This window comes from Oncorhynchus kisutch, linkage group LG28 (assembly GCF_002021735.2).
Source record: "Oncorhynchus kisutch isolate 150728-3 linkage group LG28, Okis_V2, whole genome shotgun sequence".
Lineage (NCBI taxonomy): Eukaryota > Metazoa > Chordata > Actinopteri > Salmoniformes > Salmonidae > Oncorhynchus > Oncorhynchus kisutch.
Genome location: NC_034201.2, coordinates 26,749,071 through 26,773,417, shown reverse-complemented (window position 1 = coordinate 26,773,417; position 24,347 = coordinate 26,749,071). Strand labels below are relative to the sequence as shown.

General features: G+C 43.8%; 1 protein-coding gene across 2 annotated transcripts in view; it reads right to left on the bottom strand.

Annotated features, from left to right (window-relative positions):
• The window catches only part of LOC109872599 (uncharacterized), an 83,797-nt gene extending 62,259 nt beyond the window's left edge, over nucleotides 1–21,538 (bottom strand). For both annotated transcript variants that reach the window (XM_020463892.2, XM_031807721.1), the window contains exons 1-3: nucleotides 21,262–21,538; nucleotides 12,195–12,285; nucleotides 1,056–1,606 (exon numbers count right to left, since the gene is read on the bottom strand). In XM_020463892.2, coding sequence (XP_020319481.1) covers nucleotides 1,056–1,606; nucleotides 12,195–12,285; nucleotides 21,262–21,377 — 758 coding nt within the window. In that variant the 5' untranslated portion in view covers nucleotides 21,378–21,538. The remainder of the gene's footprint in view (nucleotides 1–1,055; nucleotides 1,607–12,194; nucleotides 12,286–21,261) is intronic.
• Between the last annotated feature and the right edge of the window lie 2,809 nt (nucleotides 21,539–24,347).

Below are 24,347 nucleotides of genomic sequence, written 5' to 3'. Positions count from 1 at the left end.
ATCCCTCTGGATGCATTGAGTCCAGTGTAAAGACAAACCCGTTTGGATAATGGTGAGCTACACAAATCAGTAGTTTTCTCCATGGGGTCAACCTGAGGTAACTGAGGAGGATTAGGGCTAAGTAAAAGGCTCCTTCCTCTTTTAACTGGCTGCGGGTTTACATAAGGATGTTAGCATTGTCCTGATATGATCCAAGAGCTCAGCTCCTCTCCTTCGGGTGGAGCAGCAACCATGAACCTAGATTGCCCAACTTCTTCATAGGCACAGATCCAAGATCAGTTTACCATCCCCCTAAATACTAACTTTAACCATTAGAGAAGAAATGCAAAACTGATTATAGATCCGTGTCTAGTGGCACTTCATCCTACTTCTGGTTTGGCAGTCACATGAAAGGCAGCACTGTCAAACAGTACGGGTGCCGCAACACAGACCTGTTGTATCCCAAACATTCTGCGACGCCTCAAGGGTTCATTCATCCCACCATGCGATGGTGTAATGTTCCATATCGGGGCAGAGCCTGTCCGCACGCTCCTGCTCACATTGGTGACCGTCGCTGGGGCCAAGGAGTGCCAACACCCATGCCCAGGGGCACCTCCGACCTCTAGTATACATTCCAGGCCTGGCACCACTACTGCTAATTACAAGCAGGTCCACTAAGGCTGCCTTTGAAGTTTATCCCCCGTTAAGATCAGGCTACAATGGAAGGTCTGTCCAGGGTCTTTACACTTCCTGGATGTTGTTATTGTCCCAATTCTGCTTTAAGCCGTCCGAGATACTCGTATTACTACACTGAGTCTTAGGAAACTCAAAGTGCCGTTCCGGAAACAATCCAAGAAAGGGCGAGAAACTGACGTTTAGGATTAACAAAAATATGTCTAGTTTGTTATTCACATACATTGAGAGTTACATAGATAAACATCTAAGGGAGTTGTAAGTTATGACTGTCCTTCAACCATTATACACATTCACGCATGCATGCACACACACACACACACGCATTCAAGCGCGCACACACACACACACACACACGCACGTGAAGGAAGTACAGTACTCACGGTTTCTCCAGAGTCTCTAGGTCTGTGTGTGTTGGACTCCTTGTGGATGTCGATACACTGTGTAGGTCAGACTCTCCCTCTCTCCTGTCCTCTGTCTCTGTGTGTCGAGTGTCCTTTCCTCCTGTCAGACTCCCGGCAGAGTCACAGTGGTCCTGGTCCCCCTCTGCACCACATGTCATTCCTGAGAGGTCTGGCTCAATAGACACCACTGCTAATGCAGTTTCCTCCTCTTGTCCTTCTTCTCCCTCCTCTGCCTGCGGTTCCTCCTGCTGCTGGACTGCTGTGGCGGGTTCAGCCTTGAAGTGGAATAGACTCCCCAGTCTCCTGAAGAAGGCATCTAAAGGGGGAGGACGCGTGGGAGAGCCAGCTCCCGGGGGGCTCGCCGGAAAGCAAGGCACAGGGTCCACTGAGGGGGGTGGGACGAGGGGCTGGTCCGATATGCTGCTGCTGCCCTCTCCTCCTTTCTCCTTTCCCTGGCTCTCTCTGTCCTCCAATGCCTCTCCCAGCACTCCTTCCCTTACATCTCCCTCTTCTTCCGTGCCTTGGAATGCCTGGAACCCCAAGACAATGACACAAAAAAAAGAGAGAGAGAGAAAGAGAGGGGTGTGTGTGAAAGCAAATCAGATGAACTTTCTCAGCCGCAGGCTTGCCACTGACAAGGCAGTACACAGCAGCACCCTGGCAAAAGGGTAGAACAGGGGATGAGAGCAGAGTGAGATTCCCATGAGAAGCCGGTAAACTGTCTTTCTCCCTCTTCTCTTTCCATCGGCTGTGCCCTCTACAGCAACAGCAGCTAAGTGGCAGCAACTGCTCTCTAATGCAAATGTGTCTATGAAACACACAGCACTCCCCTCCCCCATAGCCCTGCCCACAATGCAGTTAACTCTCTCAGCACCGCAGCAATCCGCCAGGGCAGTAAAAGAGATGGGGCTGGTGTTTACAGCATGCTGCACATCCGTAAGTCTCCGCATGAGTAATACAGAGGGAAAAGAGCACCACATACATTCTTCTGCTGCATTTATGTCATCGCCATTGTCAACCTAAACCATTCCTGCACAGAATACGAATCAAGGCTGTCTAATTGAACCATTCCCAGCAGGTAAAACTAGTGGAAATGACATCATGACAAAATGATGTAATTATGATGACATTTCTATTTGTTTTTCCCACTAGGTTAATCTTCAATCGAAAAGTCCCCCAACGTTATTACCCTATTCAAATGTTGTCTGTTTTGGCCAAATGTTGTTTGTAACATGTAGGAGGAAACTCATTGGAAACACTCACCCCACCCACATGTGACTGGAACGAATTGCAAAAAGTTCTGGGACACTGTGAAGTCCATGGAGAACAAGAGCACCTCCTCCCAGCTGCCCACTGCACTGAGGCTAGGTAACACGGTCACCACTGATAAATCCATGATTATCGAAAACTTCAATAAGCATTTCTCAACGGCTGGCCATGCCTTCCGCCTGGCTACTTCAACCTCGGCCAACAGCTCCGCCCCCCCCGCAGCTCCTCGCCCTAGCCTCTCCAGGTTCTCCTTTACCCAAATCCAGATAGCAGATGTTCTGAAAGAGCTGCAAAACCTGGACCCGTACAAATCAGCTGGGCTTGACAATCTGGACCCTCTATTTCTGAAACTATCTGCCACCATTGTCGCAACCCCTATTACCAGCCTGTTCAACCTCTCTTTCATCTCGTCTGAGATCCCCAAGGATTGGAAAGCTGCCGCAGTCATCCCCCTCTTCAAAGGGGGAGACACCCTGGACCCAAACTGTTACAGACCTATATCCATCCTGCCCTGCCTATCTAAGGTCTTCGAAAGCCAAGTCAACAAACAGGTCACTGACCATCTCGAATCCCACCGTACCTTCTCCGCTGTGCAATCTGGTTTCCGAGCCGGTCACGGGTGCACCTCAGCCACACTCAAGGTACTAAACAATATCATAACCGCCATCGATAAAAGACAGTACTGTGCAGCCGTCTTCATCGACCTTGCCAAGGCTTTCGACTCTGTCAATCACCATATTCTTATCGGCAGACTCAGTAGCCTCGGTTTTTCGGATGACTGCCTTGCCTGGTTCACCAATTACTTTGCAGACAGAGTTCAGTGTGTCAAATCGGAGGGCATGCTGTCCGGTCCTCTGGCAGTCTCTATGGGGGTGCCACAGGGTTCAATTCTCGGGCCGACTCTTTTCTCTGTGTATATCAATGATGTTGCTCTTGCTGCGGGCGATTCCCTGATCCACCTCTACGCAGACGACACCATTCTATATACTTTCGGCCCGTCTTTGGACACTGTGCTATCTAACCTCCAAACAAGCTTCAATGCCATACAACACTCCTTCCGTGGCCTCCAACTGCTCTTAAACGCTAGTAAAACCAAATGCATGCTTTTCAACCGGTCGCTGCCTGCACCTGCATGCCCGACTAGCATCACCACCCTGGATGGTTCCGACCTAGAATATGTGGACGTCTATAAGTACCTAGGTGTCTGGCTAGACTGCAAACTCTCCTTCCAGACTCATATCAAACATCTCCAATCGAAAATCAAATCAAGAGTCGGCTTTCTATTCCGCAACAAAGCCTCCTTCACTCAAGCCGCCAAGCTTACCCTAGTAAAACTGACTATCCTACCGATCCTCGACTTCGGCGATGTCATCTACAAAATGGCTTCCAACACTCTACTCAGCAAACTGGATGCAGTCTATCACAGTGCCATCCGTTTTGTCACTAAAGCACCTTATACCACCCACCACTGCGACTTGTATGCTCTAGTCGGCTGGCCCTCGCTACATATTCGTCGCCAGACCCACTGGCTCCAGGTCATCTACAAGTCCATGCTAGGTAAAGCTTCGCCTTATCTCAGCTCACTGGTCACGATGGCAACACCCATCCGTAGCACGCGCTCCAGCAGGTGTATCTCACTGATCATCCCTAAAGCCAACACCTAATTTGGCCGCCTTTCGTTCCAGTACTCTGCTGCCTGTGACTGGAACGAATTGCAAAAATCACTGAAGTTGGAGACTTTTATCTCCCTCACCAACTTCAAACATCAGCTATCTGAGCAGCTAACCGATCGCTGCAGCTGTACATAGTCTATTGGTAAATAGCCCACCCTTTTCACCTACCTCATCCCCATACTGTTTTTATTTATTTACTTTTCTGCTCTTCTGCACACCAATATCTCTACCTGTACATGACCATCTGATCATTTATCACTCCAGTGTTAATCTGCAAAATTGTAATTATTTGCCTACCTCCTCATGCCTTTTGCACACATTGTATATAGACCCCCCCTTTGTTTTCTACTGTGTTATTGACTTGTTAATTGTTTACTCCATGTGTAACTCTTTGTTGTATGCTCACACTGCTATGCTTTATCTTGGCCAGGTCGCAGTTGCAAATGAGAACTTGTTCTCAACTAGCCTACCTGGTTAAATAAAGGTGAAATAAAAAAAATAAAAAATAAAAAATATAGACATCCTTCACTCTCTGTCCATTAGTAGTCAACAATTAAAACATACACTCATGTTGTGGTTTTGTTTACTTCCTCAGCTACTGTAAATCACTTCCTGCCTTGAGACTACAGTATCCACAAGGAGACACAAAGCAATGTGCTACTAGCTTTTAGCATGACAAATCTTAGGATGTGGGGGCTGGGGGGAAGGGGGGCAGGGGGCAGAATTAGGGTCACCAAATCAATCAGACAGCGGCTGTCAAGGTCCAGACACAATGGACCACAGAGTGAGGAGCGGATTCTCAATACTCGTCTCTTCGTTTGCTTGTAGGTGAAAGGATTGGAAAGGTTTTAACCATGTTGCTTTGTTCCTCCAGTCCTCTGGGAACATTATGAAGGAAAGGCATTCAAATGAATTCATATTAACATGTAATATTATAACCATTACATGGACATAAAGCCCATTGTCCTTCAGCATATGGGCACAATGCCTCTTCTGGGACAGCTTCAACCAGTGAACTAGCTCTGGTATCACTGTGTGTGCTTCACCCTTCACAGAGAGGCCTTAAGTGAACATCTCATTCAATTATCCTTCAGCTCATCACAAAGGATGAGAACACACAGACAGACAGGGGATGTCTCACATGGCTGAGATTGGATTTAGCACTCCACCATGTCTCACAGACTTACATCAAATAAATATCAAATGGTTATTCAGCGCAAATCATATATTTTTAATACTCCCAAAAAGTGGTCTTCTATAGGTCTTGGTCCTGGTCTTCTATAGGTCTTGGTCCTGGTCTTCTATAGGTCTTGGTCCTGGTCTTCTATAGGTCTTAGTCCTGGTCTTCTATAGGTCTTGGTCCTGGTCTTCTATAGGTCTTAGTCCTGGTCTTCTATAGGTCTTGGTCCTGGTCTTCTATAGGTCTTGGTCCTGGTCTTCTATAGGTCTTGGTCCTGGTCTTCTATAGGTCTTGGTCCTGGTCTTCTATAGGTCTTGGTCCTGGTCTTCTATAGGTCTTGGTCCTGGTCTTCTATAGGTCTTGGTCCTGGTCTTCTATAGGTCTTGGTCCTGGTCTTCTATAGGTCTTGGTCCTGGTCTTCTATAGGTCTTAGTCCTGGTCTTCTATAGGTCAAAAACATCGCCAGCCATGTATACTTTATAGAAATAAAACTTTTTGGGCAGGCATAATAGGCATAATAGGCATAATAGGCATAATAGGCATAAATAGTCCCCAAATGTCCTTCTAATCCAGATGTAAACTTACACTCTGCCCTGCGATCCCACCACCATTCTCCTGTCCTACTGGACTCACTGTCTCTCCTGTCCTACTGGACTCACTGTCCTCCTGTCCTACTGGACTCACTTTCTCTCCTGTCCTACTGGACTCACTTTCTCTCCTGTCCTACTGGACTCACTGTCTCTCCTGTCCTACTGGACTCACTGTCTTCCCTGTCCTAATGGACTCACCGTCTCTATTGTCCTACTGGACTCACTGTCTCTCCTGTCCTACTGGACTCACTGTCTCGCCTGGCCTACTGGACTCACTGTCTCTCCTGTCCTACTGGACTTACTGTCTCTCCTGTCCTACTGGACTTACTGTCTCTCCTGTCCTACTGGACTCACTGTCTCTCCTGTCCTACTGGACTCACTGTCTCTCCTGTCCTACTGGACTCACTGTCTCTGACTAACTTCCTCTATAACTCCTTCTATAAATCCCTCTATTCCCTCCTATATAACTTCCTCTATAACTCCCTCTATAAATCCCTCTATTCCCTCCTATATAACTTCCTCTATAACTCCCTCTATAAATCCCTCTATTGCCCCCTCTATAACTTCCTCTATAACTCCCTCTATAACCCCTTCTATAACTTCCTCTATAACTCCCTCTATTCCCCCCTCTATAACTTCCTCTATAACTCCCTCTATAACTCCCTCTATAACTCCCTCTATTCCCTCCTATATAACTTCCTCTATAACTCCCTCTATAAATCCCTCTATTCCCTCCTATATAACTTCCTCCATAACTCCCTCTATAAATCCCTCTATTCCCTCCTATATAACTCCCTCTATAACTCCCTCTATAAATCCCTCTATTCCCTCCTATATAACTTCCTCTATAACTCCCTCTATAAATCCCTCTATTCCCCCCTCTATAACTTCCTCTATAACTCCCTCTATAACTCCCTCTATAACTCCCTCTATTCCCCCCTCTATAACTTCCTCTATAACTTCCTCTATAACTCCCTCTATTCCCTCCTATATAACTTCCTCTATAACTCCCTCTATAAATCCCTCTATTCCCTCCTATATAACTTCCTCCATAACTCCTTCTATAACTCCCTCTATTCCCTCCTATATAACTTCCTCTATAACTCCCTCTATAAATCCCTCTATTGCCCCCTCTATAAATCCCTCTATAACTTCCTCTATAACTCCCTCTATAACTCCCTCTATAACTCCCTCTATAACTTCCTCTATAACTCCCTCTATAAATCCCTCTATAACTTCCTCTATAAATCCCTCTATAAATCCCTCTATAAATCCCTCTATAAATCCCTCTATAACTTCCTCTATAAATCCCTCTATAACTCCCTCTATAACTTCCTCTATAAATCCCTCTATAACTCCCTCTATAACTCCCTCTATAACTTCCTCTATAACTCCCTCTATAACTCCCTCTATAACTTCCTCTATAACTTCCTCTATAACTCCCTCTATAAATCCCTCTATTCCCTCCTATATAACTTCCTCTATAACTCCTTCTATAACTCCCTCTATTCCCTCCTATATAACTTCCTCTATAACTCCCTCTATAAATCCCTCTATTGCCCCCTCTATAACTCCCTCTATAACTCCTTCTATAACTCCCTCTATAACTCCTTCTATAACTCCCTCTATAACTCCCTCTATAACTTCCTCTATAACTCCTTCTATAACTCCCTCTATAACTTCCTCTATAACTCCTTCTATAACTCCCTCTATAACTTCCTCTATAACTCCTTCTATAACTCCCTCTATAACTCCCTCTATAAATCCCTCTATAAATCCCTCTATTCCCTCCTATATAACTCCTTCTATAACTCCCTCTATAAATCCCTCTATTCCCTCCTATATAACTTCCTCTATAACTCCTTCTATAACTTCCTCTATAACTCCCTCTATAACTCCTTCTATAACTCCCTCTATAACTCCCTCTATAACTCCCTCTATTCCCTCCTATATAACTTCCTCTATAACTCCTTCTATAACTCCCTCTATAAATCCCTCTATTCCCTCCTATATAACTTCCTCTATAACTCCCTGTATAAATCCCTCTATTGCCCCCTCTATAACTTCCTCTATAACTCCCTCTATTCATCCCCTCTATAACTTCCTCTATAACTCCCTCTATAACTCCCTCTATTACTCCCTCTATTACTCCCTCTATTACTCCCTCTATTACTCCCTCTATAACTCCCTCTATAACTCCCTATATTCCCCCCTCTATAACTCCCTATATTCCCCCCTCTATAACTCCCTATATTCTCCCCTCTATAACTCCCTATATTCCCCCCTCTATAACTCCCTATATTCCCCCCTCTATAACTCCCTATATTCCCCCCTCTGTTCCCCCCTCTATAACTCCCTCTATTCCTCCCTCTATTCCTTCCACTATAACGCCCTCTATTCCTTCCACTATTTCTGTGGCGAGACACTTCGCAGGATGTTGATGAGGGCTGAAAGGGCGGCCGGCCGTGAGCTAGGGGAGTGTGTTTTGATGAGCTCATTCTCTGCTTGTTTGGCCAGCTGACAAAGCCAACAAACTGAGGGAGAAAAGCAAAATCCTATTTTCTGTTGCTGCCGCTGACCTACTTAATATTTCCAAGAACAACCTTTACAGAGGAAGAGGGTGACAAGCCAGGAAAACTCAGCATGCTATAGCTAAGACCGAGCACAGAGCAAATTGAACATTAGGGAAGATGCTAATGTTGCTTTGCTGTTTGACAGAGGGGATGGTAACACTTTATTTGAAGGATCCATACATAACACATATCTTAGAAAAACAGGCATTTCATAAATGCTTAGGTCAGCGACCCCAAGCTGGTCATTGCAGTACACCTACCGTAAGTGACAACGGAAATGTCAACTTGCTGGTCTTGACAGAAGCGTAAACATTTGTAAAATGCTTACCCACTGCTTATGAATGTGTATGACTGTTTTATGACCTCCTTACAGTAGGTACCCTTTAAAGGGAGGTGTTTATTATTGGTTAGGTTCTAGTCACAATTAGGGATGCACGATATATCAGTGAACATATCGGAATCGGTCGATGTTAGCTAAAAATACCAACATTGACAACGGCCCGATGTCTAGTTTAACATAGATCTTTAAAACCGATGTCACAGCTACCGTGCATATGTAGCAGTGTGATGTTGTTCCCCTAGATTATGCACCAAGTTGCATACAAGGACCAATTCAAATAGGACAGGTCAAGAGGGGATGTTAATATTTTGATAATAATAATTCAGTGTATATTTTTATTTAATTACAGCTGCATAGCAAATGTTTTTCTTTGGTGTACAAGCACTTTTTCATATCAATATTGTACATACATGTGATTGTAAAAGTTTTGTATATTTTGGTTTGTCCCATCGTGGGTTATCTATATTTCCATACCCCCTTATTGCTCTCTTTTGCCTGACCTTCGGCTAGCAAGGTATGTTGTCCTTGGCTCCGAAATGGTTTAATATAAAACTGTCATAATGTTACACAATGTAATGTTATGCTACCATAAGTTTGTTACAATGTGGATAATATAAAGATTCATGTTAACAAGTTTCAGAAAGCTCGCTAACTAGGGTATCTATTGTAACTTGTGAGTACTTGGGACAGTGTTTGAGTGAGTGTGCATGTGCTTGCACAGGTGCCTGAGAGCTAGGACTGCGCCAAGGGTTAACATAATGTGTGTTGTCTCTTCATGTGCAGGTGCCTGAGAGCTAGGACTGCGCCAAGGGTTAACATAATGTGTGTTGTCTCTTCGTGTGCAGGGCAAATAAAAATAATTCAACTAGCAGACCTCCAGTTGTGGCAGTGTCCTAATTAAAAGTACACAACTCAGAACGAACCACGCTACACATACCTATATAAGTAGGTACGTGACATAATAACGACAAGTAAAATGTTGTGCTACACGTGCAACACAGCATTCCTAATCCAGTCCACAATGTCTGCTGTGTGGATCGAGCAGTCATTTGAGAGAGTAAGAACATTTCAGCGAGACAACTCAAAGGCGAAATCCATTAAAACCAAGATAATGGAATTCATTGCCGTTGACAATCAACCGTTCTCTGTCGTAGCACACTATTGCGCTATTTTTCAGATGTTGCCCTATCGGAGTTACACAGTAGTAGCGTCACTGCTATTAGCTTCCACACATACATACTATGGAACGCCATTTGGGTCTTTGCGTGTCAAAAAGGATACAGTAGCACTGTCAGAGCTGTACAAAAAAATATGTAAACAATCAAACACAGGCCACGAACGCTGTGTTTACAATACCGCGTTGGTAATAAAGCATCATTTGTTCGACCGCAACTTCTGGGATAGCTAGCATTTTGAAGGCTAACCGCAAAGTCCACTATTGTGGCTAATCCTTATTGTGGCTAGCTTCACGTAGATGGGTCTGACCACCATTAATAAAATAAGAACTGTCTTATAAATTATGGTTATTTTAGATGACACCTAGCTATATAGGTAGCTAGATAACTATAGCTACTGAAACAGATTATGTTGTGTTATTTGACATGTCAAATAGTGTTATTTGATGTGTATCTTTTTTTGACACACTGTACACCCCGTAGAAAGGGTGCTGTGTTTTCCATCCAAATAGGACACATTTTGTAGAGTTGATGCTTGTGCTAATTTTCAAGTTATCAAGTGTGGCCAACAGTGCTTGTCTAGCAACACATTCACTCAACCCTATTGTAAGGTCAACACTTTCAAATGTTTAAAAAAATGACAAAACAAGCTATATTCATAGCCTTGAGAATTCTCTCTACCCCTTAATCTCTCTTGTCCCCCATTTCCTCTCTTCAACCCCTCCTCGTCTCTCACACGGTTCCTTATTAGCTGCTAGCCTCTGTGTGGTCTGAAAAGACCCCTTTTATTAATGTGCTAAGAACTGGAGGTCGACCGATTATGATTTTTCAACGCCGATACCGATACCGATTATTGGAGGTCCAAAAAAAGCCGATGCCGATTAATCGGCCGGTTTAAAATAAAATAACATTTATATGTAATAATGACAATTACAACAATACACAAGCAACAACTCTACAAAATGTGTCCTGTTTGGATGGAAAACACAGCACCCTTTCTACGGGGTGTACAGTGTGGGTGTACAGTTATCGAAATGTCTCCCAGCAGACCATTCAAACAAAGACCATATGAAGATGGAGAAGCAGTTTCTGCCTAACAGAAATCCCCGATAAACACAGAGAGAAGAGACCGAAAAACGTGTGATCGAGAGGGATAGAGAACAGTTGATTTGAGAGATATCCAGTGCTTGACTTGGAATGAAACTTATTTTGGATGCTGGGACTGTTTATATTTAGGTGCAGGAGCTCCACATGACTTTTGAGATAATATTCTATAGAGGTCTCAAGTAGAAGAGCATTTGAGGTGCTGGTACTTAGCTCCAGCGAGCTCCTGCCCAAGCCAAGCACTGGAGGTACTGTATCTCCAACTGAATATATATCATCTAAGTGATTGATAGTTTGTATTCAGCAGTCAAAAAAGTATGCCTTACTAACTTTGAAGAACTACTAAAATTGTGATTTTGTCAGATAGCATAGGCAGCAGCGCTATAGAGATGAGATGATGGCTTGGAATGAAATAATAAAGTCATAAAATAAACCAAATGTAATATACACAACTGAAATATTTTAAAGTAATGTGAATAAGTGATGGTTAATAAGGGATGAGCAGTAATGAGCAGTCACTACCATCATGGGACTTTCATTAAATTGTTGTATTCTGTGTTGTTACAGCATTCAACCCACATAATAAATAGTGCATTTAATTTAGGAGAACAAAGAATTGAAACTGAAAACAGAGATTCTTTTTTTCATAATCTATCTGAAACGTATGCCTAACGAGCACAGGACAGGGGTATTTATTTTCCCAGAAACGTGTAAGTCCTTATTTGGCTTGAGGATGTCTGGTAGAAAGATTACACAGATGGCTACAGACTGGCATTCATTTCAGCCCTACTATAAAAAGGACCACTTGAGTCTAATTACATCCAGGAGCAAATCCTGTTTCAAAGCTGGCTTTAAAAACTATGCTAGAATTATTTCTGGTTATGTGCAAATAATATACTGCCAGGGTCAGCATAATAATTTCCCAGCAGTAGGCTATGTGGAAAATATGAGCTCTAAGCCCTGACTGCAAAACCAAACCACCCTGGTTGATGGTTAGATTTCTTACTTATTCACAACACACACACCCCTTGGGCCACTTCTTATGCAATCATCATAATCCTTAGCACATGCCTAGCGCCTTCAACTGTCCTACTCAGCATCTGACAGCAGTACTGTTAGTGGTACAGGTTCTCTCTGTGTGAGCCTTGTTTACTTGTACACAGTCATGGGCACCAGGTATGGATTGACCAGTCAGCACTGCTTGACATCCGTACCTTGGACAGCTCCAGGTCTTCTTGGTGCAGCGATGGTTCCCCTTCACTGGTCTCCCTGCGGAGGCTGCTGTTGACTCCATTCTGCTGGCCACTGGTGATTGGAGAGAAAATAATTCTTAGAAGAATAAACCAGAGGTGCACAACATTTGTTTTATACAGCGGAAGTCAGGTTCTCCCTGGCACTCATTTGGCATTGCAGCACACCGGTCAATGATCCAAAGGAAAGGATGAAAACAAACATACATTGCAGCCTTAGAGCACTAGAGTTGTGTACAGTACTACTGGTATGTAGACATTACAGTACTGAGTACCACCATCTTCAACAGGACATTGTTTGACAACTGTTAGCCCCATGGTGGTCACTTTCCTCATGGAAATACCGTGCCTTCGGAAAGTATTCAGGCCCACATTTTGTTCGGTTACAGTCTTATTCTAAAACGTATTGAATCGTTTTTTCCCTCATCAATCTACACACAGTACCCCATAATGACAAAACAAAAACTGTTTTTTAGAAAAAATGATATCACATTAACAAAAGGTATTCAGACCCTTTACTCAGTACTTTGTTGAAGCACTTTTGGCAGCGATTACAGCATTGAGTCAAATAAAATAAAATGTTATTTTATTAGTCACATATGACGAGTACAACAGGTGTAGGTAGACCTTACAATGAAATGCTTACTTACAAGCCCTTAACCAGCAATGCAGTTTGTTTGTTTTTCAGCAATGCAGTTTTAAGAAAATAACTAACATAAAGTAAGAGATAAAAGTAACAAGTAATTAAAGAGCATCAGTAAAATAACAATAGCGAAGCTATATACAGGGGGTACCGGTACAGAGTCAATGTGCGGGGTCACCGGTGCCGAGGTAATATGTACAATTGGCAATATTGGCAATGCCAATAGTCCGGGAAGCCATTTGATTCGATGTTCAGGAGTCTTATGGCTTGGAGTAGAAGCTGTTTAGAAGACTCTTGGTCCTAGACTTGGCGCTCTGGTACCGCTTGCCGTGCGGTAGCAGAGAGAATAGTCTATGACTAGGGTGGCTGGAGTCTTGGACAATTTTTAAGGCCTTCCTCTGACACCACCAGGTGTAGAGATCCTGGATGGCAGGAAGCTTGGCCCCGGTTATGTACTGGGCTGTACACACTACCCTCTGTAGTGCCTTGCGGTCGGGGGCCAAGCAGTTGCCATACCAGGCAGTGATGCAAACAGTCAGGATGCTCTTGGTGCAGCTGTAAAACCTTTTGAGGATCTGAGGACCCATGCCAAATCTTTTTAGTTTCCTGAGGGGGAAAAGGCTTTGTCGTGCCCTCTTCACGACTGTCTTGGTGTGCTTGTACCATGTTAGTTTTTTGGTGATGTGGACACCAAGGAACTTAAAGCTCTCAACCTGCTCCACAACACCTCTGCCGATGAGAATGGGAGCGTGCTCGGTCCTCCTTTTCCTGTACTCCACAATCATCTCCTTTTGTCTTGATCATGTTGAGGGAGAGGTTGTTGTCCTTGCACCACACGGTCAGGTCTCGGACCTCCTCCCTATAGGCTGACGCGTCGTTGATCAGGCCTACCTCTGTTGTCATCTGCAAACTTGATGATGGTGTTGGAGTCATGCCTGGCCATTCAGTCATGAGTGAACAAGAAGTACAGGAGAGGACTGAGCACGCACCCCCGAGGGGGCCCTGTGTTGATTATCAGCGTGGCGGATGTGTTGTTACTGACCCTTACCACCTGGGGGCAGCCCGTCAGGAAGTCCAGGATCCAGTTGCAGAGGGAGGTGTTTAGTCCCAGGGTCCTAAGCTTAGTGATGAGCTTTGAGGGCACTATGGTGTTGAACGCTGAGCTGTAGTCCATGAACAGCATTCTCACATGGGTGTTCCTTTTGTCCAGGTGTGAAAAGGGCAGTGTGGAGTGCAATAGAGATTGCATCATCTGTGGATCTGTTGGGATGGTATGCCAATTGGAGTGGGTGTAGGGTTTCTGGGATAATGGTGTTGATGTGAGCCATGACCAGCCTTTCAAAGCACTTTATGGCTATAGATGTAAGTGCTACGGGTCGGTAGTCATTTAGGCAGGTTACATTAGTGTTCTTGGGGACAGGGACTATGGTGGTCTGCTTGAAACATGTTGATATTACACTCAGACAGGGAGAGGTTGAAAATGTCAGTGAAGACACCTGCCAGTTGGTCAGCGCATGCTCGGAGTGCACGTCCTGGTAATCCGCCTGGCCCTGCGGCCTTGTGAATGTTGACCTGTTTAAAGGTCTTACTCACATTGGCTGTGGAGAGCGTGATCACACAGTCATCCGGAATAGCTGATGCTCTCATGCATGTTTCAGTGTTGCTTGCCTCGAAGCGAGCATAGAAGTGATTTCGCTCATCTGGTAGGCTCGTATCACTGTGCTTCCATTTGTAGACTGTAATAGTTTTCAAGCCCTGCCACATCCAACGAGTGTTGGAGCCGGTGAAGTACGATTAGACCTTTGTCCTATATTGACCCGTTGCCTGTTTGATGGTTCGTCGGAGGGCATAACGGGATTTCTTATAAGCCTCCGGGCTAGAGTCCCGCTCCTTGAAAGTGGCACCTCAACCCTTTAGCTCAGTGCGAATGTTCCCTGTAATCCATGGCTTCTGGTTGGGGTACGTACGTACAGTCACTTTGGGAACATCAATGAGCTTATTGATGAAGCCAGTGACTGATGTGGTGTACTCCTCAATGGCACCGGAAGAATCCCTGAACATGTTCCAGTCTGTGATAGCAAAGCAGTCCTGTAGTTTAGCATCTGCTTCATCTGACCATTTTTTTATAGACCGAGTCACTGGTGCTTCCTGCTTTAATTTAGCTTGTAAGCAGGAATCAGGAGGATAGAGTTATGCTCAGATTTGCCAACTGGAGGGTGAGGGAGAGCTTTGCACGCGTCTCTGTGTGTGGAGTAAAGGTGGACTAGAATGTTTTCTCTCTGGTTTCACATTTAACATACTGACAGTAATGAGGTAAAACTGATTTAAGCTTCCCTGCATTAAAGTCCCCGGCCACTAGAAGCGCTGCCTCTGGATGAGCGTTTTCCTGTTTCCTTATGGAAGTATACAGCTCATTGTGCAGTCTTAGTGCCAGCATCGGTCTGTGGTTGTATGTAGACAGCTACGAAAAATACAGATAAAAACTCTCTACGTAGATAGTGTGGTCTACAGCTTTTAATGAGATACTCTACCTCAGGCGAGCAACACCTCGACTTCTTAGATATTGTGCACCAGCTGTTGTTTACAAATATACATACGCCACCACCCCGTGTCTTACCAGAGGTTGCTGTTCTATCCTGCCGATAGAGTGTATAACCCGCCAGCCGTATGTTATTAATATCATCGTTCAGCCACGACTTGGTGAAACATAACGTATCACTGTTTTTAAAGTCCCGTTGGTAGGATATACGTGCTCTTGGTTCATCCCATTTATTTTCCAGCGATTGAACGTTAGCTAACAGTAAGGATGGCAAAGGCAGATTAGCCACTAGAAAATCGGTTAATGATTTCAGTTTCTTTCTCCGGGGATGAGGGCCTGTTTGTGTGTTTGGACTATATCCTTCCCGTCCGACTCATTGCAGAAGTGTTTTTTTCCAATTCGAGGTGAGTAATCGCTGTTCTGATGTCCAGAAGCTCTTTTCGGTCATAAGACACGATAGCAGCAACATTATGTACAAAATAAATTACAAACAATGTGAAAAAACAAACAATAGCACGATTGGTTAAGAGCCAATAAAACGGCAGCCATCCTCTTCGGCACCATCAAACAGTCCAGTCTTCTTGGGTATGACGCTACAATTTTGGCACACCTGTATTTTGGGACTTTCTCCCATTCTTCTCTGCAGAAACTCTCAAGCTCTGCCAGGTTGGATGGGAAGCGTTGCTGCACAGCCATGTTCAGGTCTCTCCAGAGATATTCGATCGGGTTCAAGTCCCGGCTCTGGCTGGGACATTCAAGTACATTCAGAGACTTGTCCCGATGCCACTCCTGTGTTGTCTTGGCTGTGTGCTTAGGGTTGTTATCCTGTTGGAAGGTGAGCAAGTTTTCATCGAGGATCTCTCTGTATCTTCCTACATTCATCTTTGCATCGATCCTGACTAGTCTTCCAGTCCCTGCTGCTGAAAAACATCACCACAGCATAATGCTGCCATCACCATGCTTCACTGTAGGGATGGTGCCAGGTTTCCTCCCAAGGTGACGCTTGGCATTCAGACCAAAGAGTTCAACTTGGTTTCATCAGATCAGAGAATCTTGTTTCTCATGGTCTAAGAGTCTTTAAGTGCCATTTGGCAAACTCCAGTTGGGCTGTCATGTGCCTTTTACTGAGGTGTGGCTTCTGTCTGGCCACTCCACCATAAAGGCCTAATTGGTGGAGTGCTGCTGAGATGGTTGTCCTTCTGAGGTATTCTCCCATCTACACAGAGGAACTCTAGAGCTATGTCAGAGTGACCATCGGGATCTTGGTCACCTCCCTGACCAAGGCCCTTCTCCCCCGATTGCTCAGTTTGCCCGGGCGGCCAGCTCTAGGAAGAGTCTTGGTTGTTCCAAACTTCTTCCATTTAAGAATGATGCCGGCCACTGTGCTCTTGGGGACTTTCAATGCTGCAGACATTTTTTGGTACCCTTTCCCAGATCTGTGCCTCAACACAATCCAGTCTCTGAGCTCTATGGACAATTCCTTTGACCTCATGGCTTGGTTTTTTTCTCTGACATAGACTGTCAACTGTGGGACCTTATATAGACAGGCGTGTGCCTTTCCAAATCATGTACAATCAATTGAATTTACCACAGGTGGACTCCAATCAAGTTGTAGAAACATCTCAAGGATGATCAATGGAAACAGGATGCCCCTGAGGTCAATTTAGAGTCTCATAGAAACGGGTCTGAATACTTATGTAAATAAGGTATCTGTTTTTTTGTTTCTAATAAATGCGCAAACATTTATAAAAACCTGTTTTCGCTTTCTCATTATGGGCTATTGTGTGTAGATTGCAGAGGAAATTGTTTTATTTAATTCATTTTAGAATAAGGCTGTAATGTAAGAAAATGTGGAAAAAGTCAAGGGGTCGTAATACACTGCTCAAAAAAATAAAGGGAACACTTAAACAACGCAATGTAACTCCAAGTCAATCACACTTCTGTGAAATCAAACTGTCCACTTAGGAAGCAACACTGATTGACAATAAATTTCACATGCTGTTGTGGAAATGGAATAGACAACAGGTTGAAATTATAGGCAATTAGCAAGACACCCCCAATAAAGGAGTGGTTTTGCAGGTGGTGACCACAGACCACTTCTCTGTTCCTATGCTTCCTATGCTTCCCTGCTGGCGGTGCTTTCACTCTAGTGGTAGCATGAGACGGAGTCTACAACCCACACAAGTGGCTCAGGTTGTGCAGATCATCCAGGATGGAACATCAATGCGAGCTGTGGCAAGAAGGTTTGCTGTGTCTGTCAGCGTAGTGTCCAGAGCATGGAGGCGCTACCAGGAGACAGGCCAGTACATCAGGAGACGTGGAGGAGGCCGTAGGAGGGCAACAACCCAGCAGCAGGACCGCTACCTCCGCCTTTGTGCAAGGAAGAGCAGGAGGAGCACTGCCAGAGCCCTGCAAAATGACCTCCAGCAGGCCACAAGTGTGCATGTGTCTGCTCAAACGGTCAGAAACAGACTCCATGAGGGTGGTATGAGGGCACAACGTCCACAGGTGGGGGTTATGCTTACAGCCCAACACCGTGCAGGACATTTGGCATTTGCCAGAGAACACCAAGATTGGCAAATTCGCCACTGGCGCCCTGTGCTCTTCACAGATGAAAGCAGGTTCACACTGAACACATGACCACATGACCATGACATGTCCTGTGTGAATCTAAGTGTGCGTTCTCTAATTCTCTCCTTCTCTCTTTCTTTCTCTCTCTCGGAGGACCTGAGCCCTAGGACCATGCCCCAGGACTACCTGACATGATGACTCCTTGCTGTCCCCAGTCCACCTGGCCATGCTGCTGTTCCAGTTTCAACTGACCTGAGCCCTAGGACCATGCCCCAGGACTACCTGACATGATGACTCCTTGCTGTCCCCAGTCCACCTGGCCATGCTTCTGCTCCAGTTTCAACTTCCACCTGACTGTGCTGCTGCTCCAGTTTCAACTGTTCTGCCTTATTATTATTCGACCATGCTGGTCATTTATGAACATTTGAACATCTTGGCCATGTTCTGTTATAATCTCCACCCGGCACAGCCAGAAGAGGACTGGCCACCCCACATAGCCTGGTTCCTCTCTAGGTTTCTTCCTAGGTATTGGCCTTTCTAGGGAGTTTTTCCTAGCCACCGTGCTTCTACACCTGCATTGCTTGCTGTTTGGGGTTTTAGGCTGGGTTTCTGTACAGCACTTTGAGATATCAGCTGATGTACGAAGGGCTATATAAATAAATTTGATTTGATTTGATGACAGAGTCTGGAGACGCCGTGGAGATCGTTCTGCTGCCTGCAACATCCTCCAGCATGACCGGTTTGGCGGTGGGTCAGTCATGGTGTGGGGTGGCATTTCTTTGGGGGGCCGCACAGCCCTCCATGTGCTAGCCAGAGGTAGCCTGACTGCCATTAGGTACCGAGATGAGATCCTCAGACCCCTTGTGAGACCATATGCTGGTGCGGTTGGCCCTGGGTTCCTCCTAATGCAAGACAATGCTAGACCTCATGTGGCTGGAGTGTGTCAGCAGTTCCTGCAAGAGGAAGGCATTGATGCTATGGACTGGCCCGCCCGTTCCCCAGACCTGAATCCAATTGAGCACATCTGGGACATCAAGTCTCGCTCCATCCACCAACGCCACATTGCACCACAGACTGTCCAGGAGTTGGCAGATGCTTTAGTCCAGGTCTGGGAGGAGATCCCTCAGGAGACCATCCGCCACCTCATCAGGAGCATGCCCAGGCGTTGTAGGGAGGTCATACAGGCACGTGGAGGCCGCACACATTACTGAGCCTCATTTTGACTTGTTTTAAGGACATTACATCAAAGTTGGATCAGCCTGTAGTGTGGTTTTCCACTTTAATTTTGAGTGTACCTCCAAATCCAGACCTCCATGGGTTGATAAATTTGATTTCCATTGATAATTTTTGTGTGATTCTGTTGTCAGCACATTCAACTATGTAAAGAAGAAAGTATTTAATAAGAATATTTCATTCATTCAGATCTAGGATGTGTTATTTTAGTGTTCCCTTTATTTTTTTGAGCAGTGTACTTTCCGAAGGCACTGTATAGCTCATCTGCATCTGTACATCTTCAGCTCAGAGAACATGCGGGATGTTATACTACACATCAGCAGAAGAATGAGGGCTAACAGGTGGGTTTATTGCCATACACCAAATAGTACTATGTTGTTGAAAATGGTGTACTCGTTGGGCCTCCCAACCAAACACACTTCTGCCGTGTCATTTGTTAACACAGCCATATTGACGGCACACTCTTTACAGAGACATACAGTGCCTTCGCACCCCTTGACTTTTTCCATATTTTGTTGTGTTACAGCCTGAATTTAAAATGGAATTTAAAATGAATTGAATTGAGATTTTTTGGTCACTGGCATACACACAATACCACATAATGTCAAAGTGGAATTGTTTTTCTACATTTTTAGAAATGAAAAGCTGAAATGTCTTGAGTCAGTAAGTATTCAACCCTTTTGTTACAGCAAGCATAAATGTAAAACATTGGTTAACAACTCACATAATAGGTTGCATGGACTCAATGTGTGTGCAATAAGTGTTTAACATGATTTTTGAATGACTACCACATCTCTGTACCCCATACAAACAATTTATCTGTAAGGTCCCTGAGTCGAGCAGTCAATTTTAAACACTGATTCAACTACAAAGACCAGGAAGGATTTCCAATGCCTCGCAAAGAAGGGCACCTATTGGTAGATGGGTAAAACATTTAAAAGCAGACATTGAATATCACTTTGAGCACTTTGGGTGGTGTATCAATACAACGCCGCCACTACAAAGATACAGGCATCCTTCTTAACTCAGTTTCCGGAGAGGATGGAAACCGCTCAGGGATTTTACCATGAGGAGAAAACTCAGTTAAGAGTTTAATGGCTGTGAGGACGGATCAACAAAATTGTAGTTACTCCACATAACTAACCTAAATGACAGAGTGAAAATAAGGAAGCCTGTACAGAATAAAAATATAATAATCTTACACTAGAGTATTTTATGTAAAAAAATTGTACAATGAAATCTATTTTAATCCCACTTTGTAACACAACAAAATGTGGAAAAAGTGAAGCGGTGTGAATACTTTCTGAAGGCTCTATAAGTATGAATCCTTCCCTGACTCAACCAGTTTGATATGTATCAAGTTCCCACAAGTCTCAAGAGGGCAGTGATTCTCAAAAGATGGCACCTGAGGCAGGTGCAGCAATACGATAGAGTATAGACACACCCTCTGACAACTGAACTGTTTCGTACAGCGTTTTGCCATGTAAAGAACGTTATCATTCCATAACACAAAAGTAGCCTACGCGTTTAAAATACAATGCTTATTATTCAAGTTTATTACGGCCCTACTATATCAGAGCAGGCAAAAACGATCATGTTTGTTCTATGGCGACCATTGTAGCTGTGTGAAGAGGGTTACTATAAACCACTCAATTGTTTTCTCCACTGTGACAGATGGTCAGATTTGTGCCAGTTCTCGCACTCGCCACTGCCTGGCACGTTACGTTAACGATCATAATGCTGTTTACTTTGCCATTAATAGCAAATAAATATGGTTACATTGTAGAGATATGTATCTACTTCGCTGCTGATAGAAAACAGAATGATAATGTTAGTTAATCGAGAGAACGGTTAACTAAGCCTACAATATAGATTGAAAATATAACAGATTGCGACCACTGTCTCTGCTGCTCGGGTCAAATATCTGGCCCTCGTGCTTCACATCATATTCAAGCGCGGTTTTGATACAATCTTGCAATAACTACAATTAAAACCATGACACTGATGTATTGTTATTGTTACAATGTTAACCGCGTGGTTCATACCTGATGTCGCTTTCCTCTGTTTTCTCAGAGTCCTGCGATTTACTTATTTGAAAAAGTCTGGAAAAGTTTCGGGCGATATCCTCCTGCCATGAACTTTGTCGTTTCATGTTTGACATAACGGTCCTGGAAAAAGTCACATCTGGACAAGGAGTTGAATAGCTTCGAGTCCCTGAGGTGACCTCGATAAAAATGTGTGAAACTATAGTTTCGTCAATTCCTTCATGTCTCGTCTCCTTATGGCCATAATTCTGCGCTCTGCTCCAGTCCAACCCCTACAGCGCTGTAGCATAGGAAATGGGGGAGGAGCTAGTGTACTTGGCATATTCAAATGATGTGTAATTTTTCGTCATACAGGAGAGGTAGCATGGTCCAAGCTATGTCCCACTTTGCGTATTCCCTAATTGCCATATGTCCATATTCCCACGGTACTCAAATCCTCTATGGTCATTATTAGTGACTGACTAGGCCTATATGTGGTAGACTATTTTGCATTTTAACATATTTCGTCTATTACTTTATCAAATGTAATATTTGATTTATTACATTTGAAATTATTTATGATATGTTTGTTGTCAGTTTCAGCATAAAAGCACAGAGGAAATGCATGATAAGATACTACATTTAGTCCTACAGTTAATTAAAATTAAAACCACACTTGAGCACTATACTGCACAGTATTCACATATCAAGTCACAACCTGTGGTAGGTTACACTGTAGCTGAAGTGTGTCCTATGGATGTATTGTAGATTATGCCTTTGCATTCTGAAGGATATGAAACGACCAAATAAACTGAACAAAAATACAAACATAACATGTGCAGTGTTGGTCCCATGTTTCATGAGCTGAAATAAAAGATCCCAGAAATGTTATTTCTTCGTATTTCGTATTTCTTTCAAATGTTTTGCACATTTGTTTACATTCCTGTTACTGAACATTTCTCCTTTGCCAAAATAATCCATACAACTGACAGGTGTGGTGTATCAAGAAGCCGATTAAACAGCATGATCATTACACGGGTGCATCTTGTGCTGGAGACAATAAAAGGCCACTCTCAAATGTGCAGTTTTGTCACAACACAATGTCATAGATGTCTCAAGTTTTGAAGGAGCGTGCAATTGGCATGCGGGATCGTCTGAGACCAACCACCCGGACATCTGATGAAACTGTGGCTTTGCACAACCAAATAATTTCTGCACTATCTGTCAGAAACTATCTCAGGGAAGCTCATCTATGTGCTCGTCGTCCTCACCAGGGTCTTGCCCTGCTTGCAGTTTGGCGCCGTAGCCAACTTCAGTTGGCAAATGCTCACCTTCGATGGCCGCTGGCACGCTGGAGAAATGTGCTCTTCACGGATGAATCCTGGTTTCAACTGTACCGCACAGATGGCAGACAGATGCCGTGATGAGATCCTGAAACCCATTGCTGTGCCATTCATCCGCCGCTATCACTTCATGTTTCAGCACGATAATGCACAGCCCCATGTCACAAGAATCTGTACACAATTCCAGGAGGCTGAAAATGTTTCAGTTCTTCCATGGCCTGTATACTCACCAGACATGTCACCCATGTTTGGGATGCTCTGGATAGACATATACGACAGCTTGTTCCAGTTCCCACCAATATCCAGCAACTTCGCACAGCCATTAAAGAGGAGTGGGACAACATTCCCCAGGCCACAATCAACAGCCTGATCAACTCTATGCGAAGGAGATGTGTTGCTCTGAATGAATCAAATGGTGGTCACACCAGATAATCACTTGTTTTCTGATCCAGGCGCATACTTTTTTTAAAGGTATCTGTGACCAACAGATGCATATTTGTATTCCCAGGCCTAATGAATTTATATAAATTAACTGATTTCCTTAAATAAACTGTAACTCTTTGAAATTGTTGCATGTTTTGTTTATATTTTTATTTGGTGTATTTACTTATTAGTAACATAAAAGACTGTGTGAAAAGAAGGAAGCATGTACAGAATAAAAATATTTGAATGTTTGCAATAATAATAAAAAAAATAACAAAGAAATTTACTTTTTGTCCTAAATACAAAGCATTATGGATTTCGCCACAACATCACTGAGTACCACTCTTCATATTTTTATCATGGTGGTGGCTGCATCATGTTATGGGTATGCTTGTTATCGGCAAGGACTAGGGAAATTTTTTAGGATAAAAAGAAACGGAGTAGAGCTAAGCACAGGCAAAATCCTATAGGAAAACTTAGTGTTTAGTGTTTTATTTTCCATCTATATATATATATATATATATTATTATTATTATTATTTATTTTTTACAATGTTAGAATTTTTCTTCTACTTTGGCGTTAGAGTATTTTGGGTAGATCGTTGACAAAAGAAATTAAAATGTAATCCATTTTAATCCCACTTTGTAACATCACAAAATGTGGAAAAAGTTAATTAATACTTTCTGAAGGCACTGTATGTGGCCACATTATTATAGGATGGCTTGGGAGAATGATGATCCGCAACAGACAGCGAATCTCAGCATCAGAAGTAAAAATACAGAGACTGGTTACTGTGCCTTTCTAGACCTTATAAACTGTCGAGTAGGACCACAACTGATCCAAATGGAATGCCTGCAGCAATACAATTTGCAGCAATACATTCTCTTCTTAGCACTGACACTGGCCCTACATAGCGCAAACTGTCAAACCACTGCTGTTGGGTAAGATTAGGTTGTACCTACTACACATTGATTTAAAAGACATGCACACCCCACACTTCCCGCTATGGTTAACATTAGAACCTGGGGAGGGTAAACTCATCCTAGTTTTGAAGGGAATTGCTAACTATTGCTCCCCATACTGTGTTGTTGAATAGAGACATATTTTAGAGAAGAGCTCCCCCTTCTGCCTTCCATGCAGACTTACAATTGATGTGTGTGTGTGTGTGTGTGTGTGTGTGTGTGTGTGTGTGTGTGTGTGTGTGTGTGTGTGTGTGTGTGTGTGTGTGTGTGTGTGTGTGTGTGTGTGTGTGTGTGTGAGAGAGAGAGAGAGAGTGGGGGAGTAAACTGTGATTTTGTTATGTTATTAAATTAGCAGTGGATGTTATACGATTATTGATCG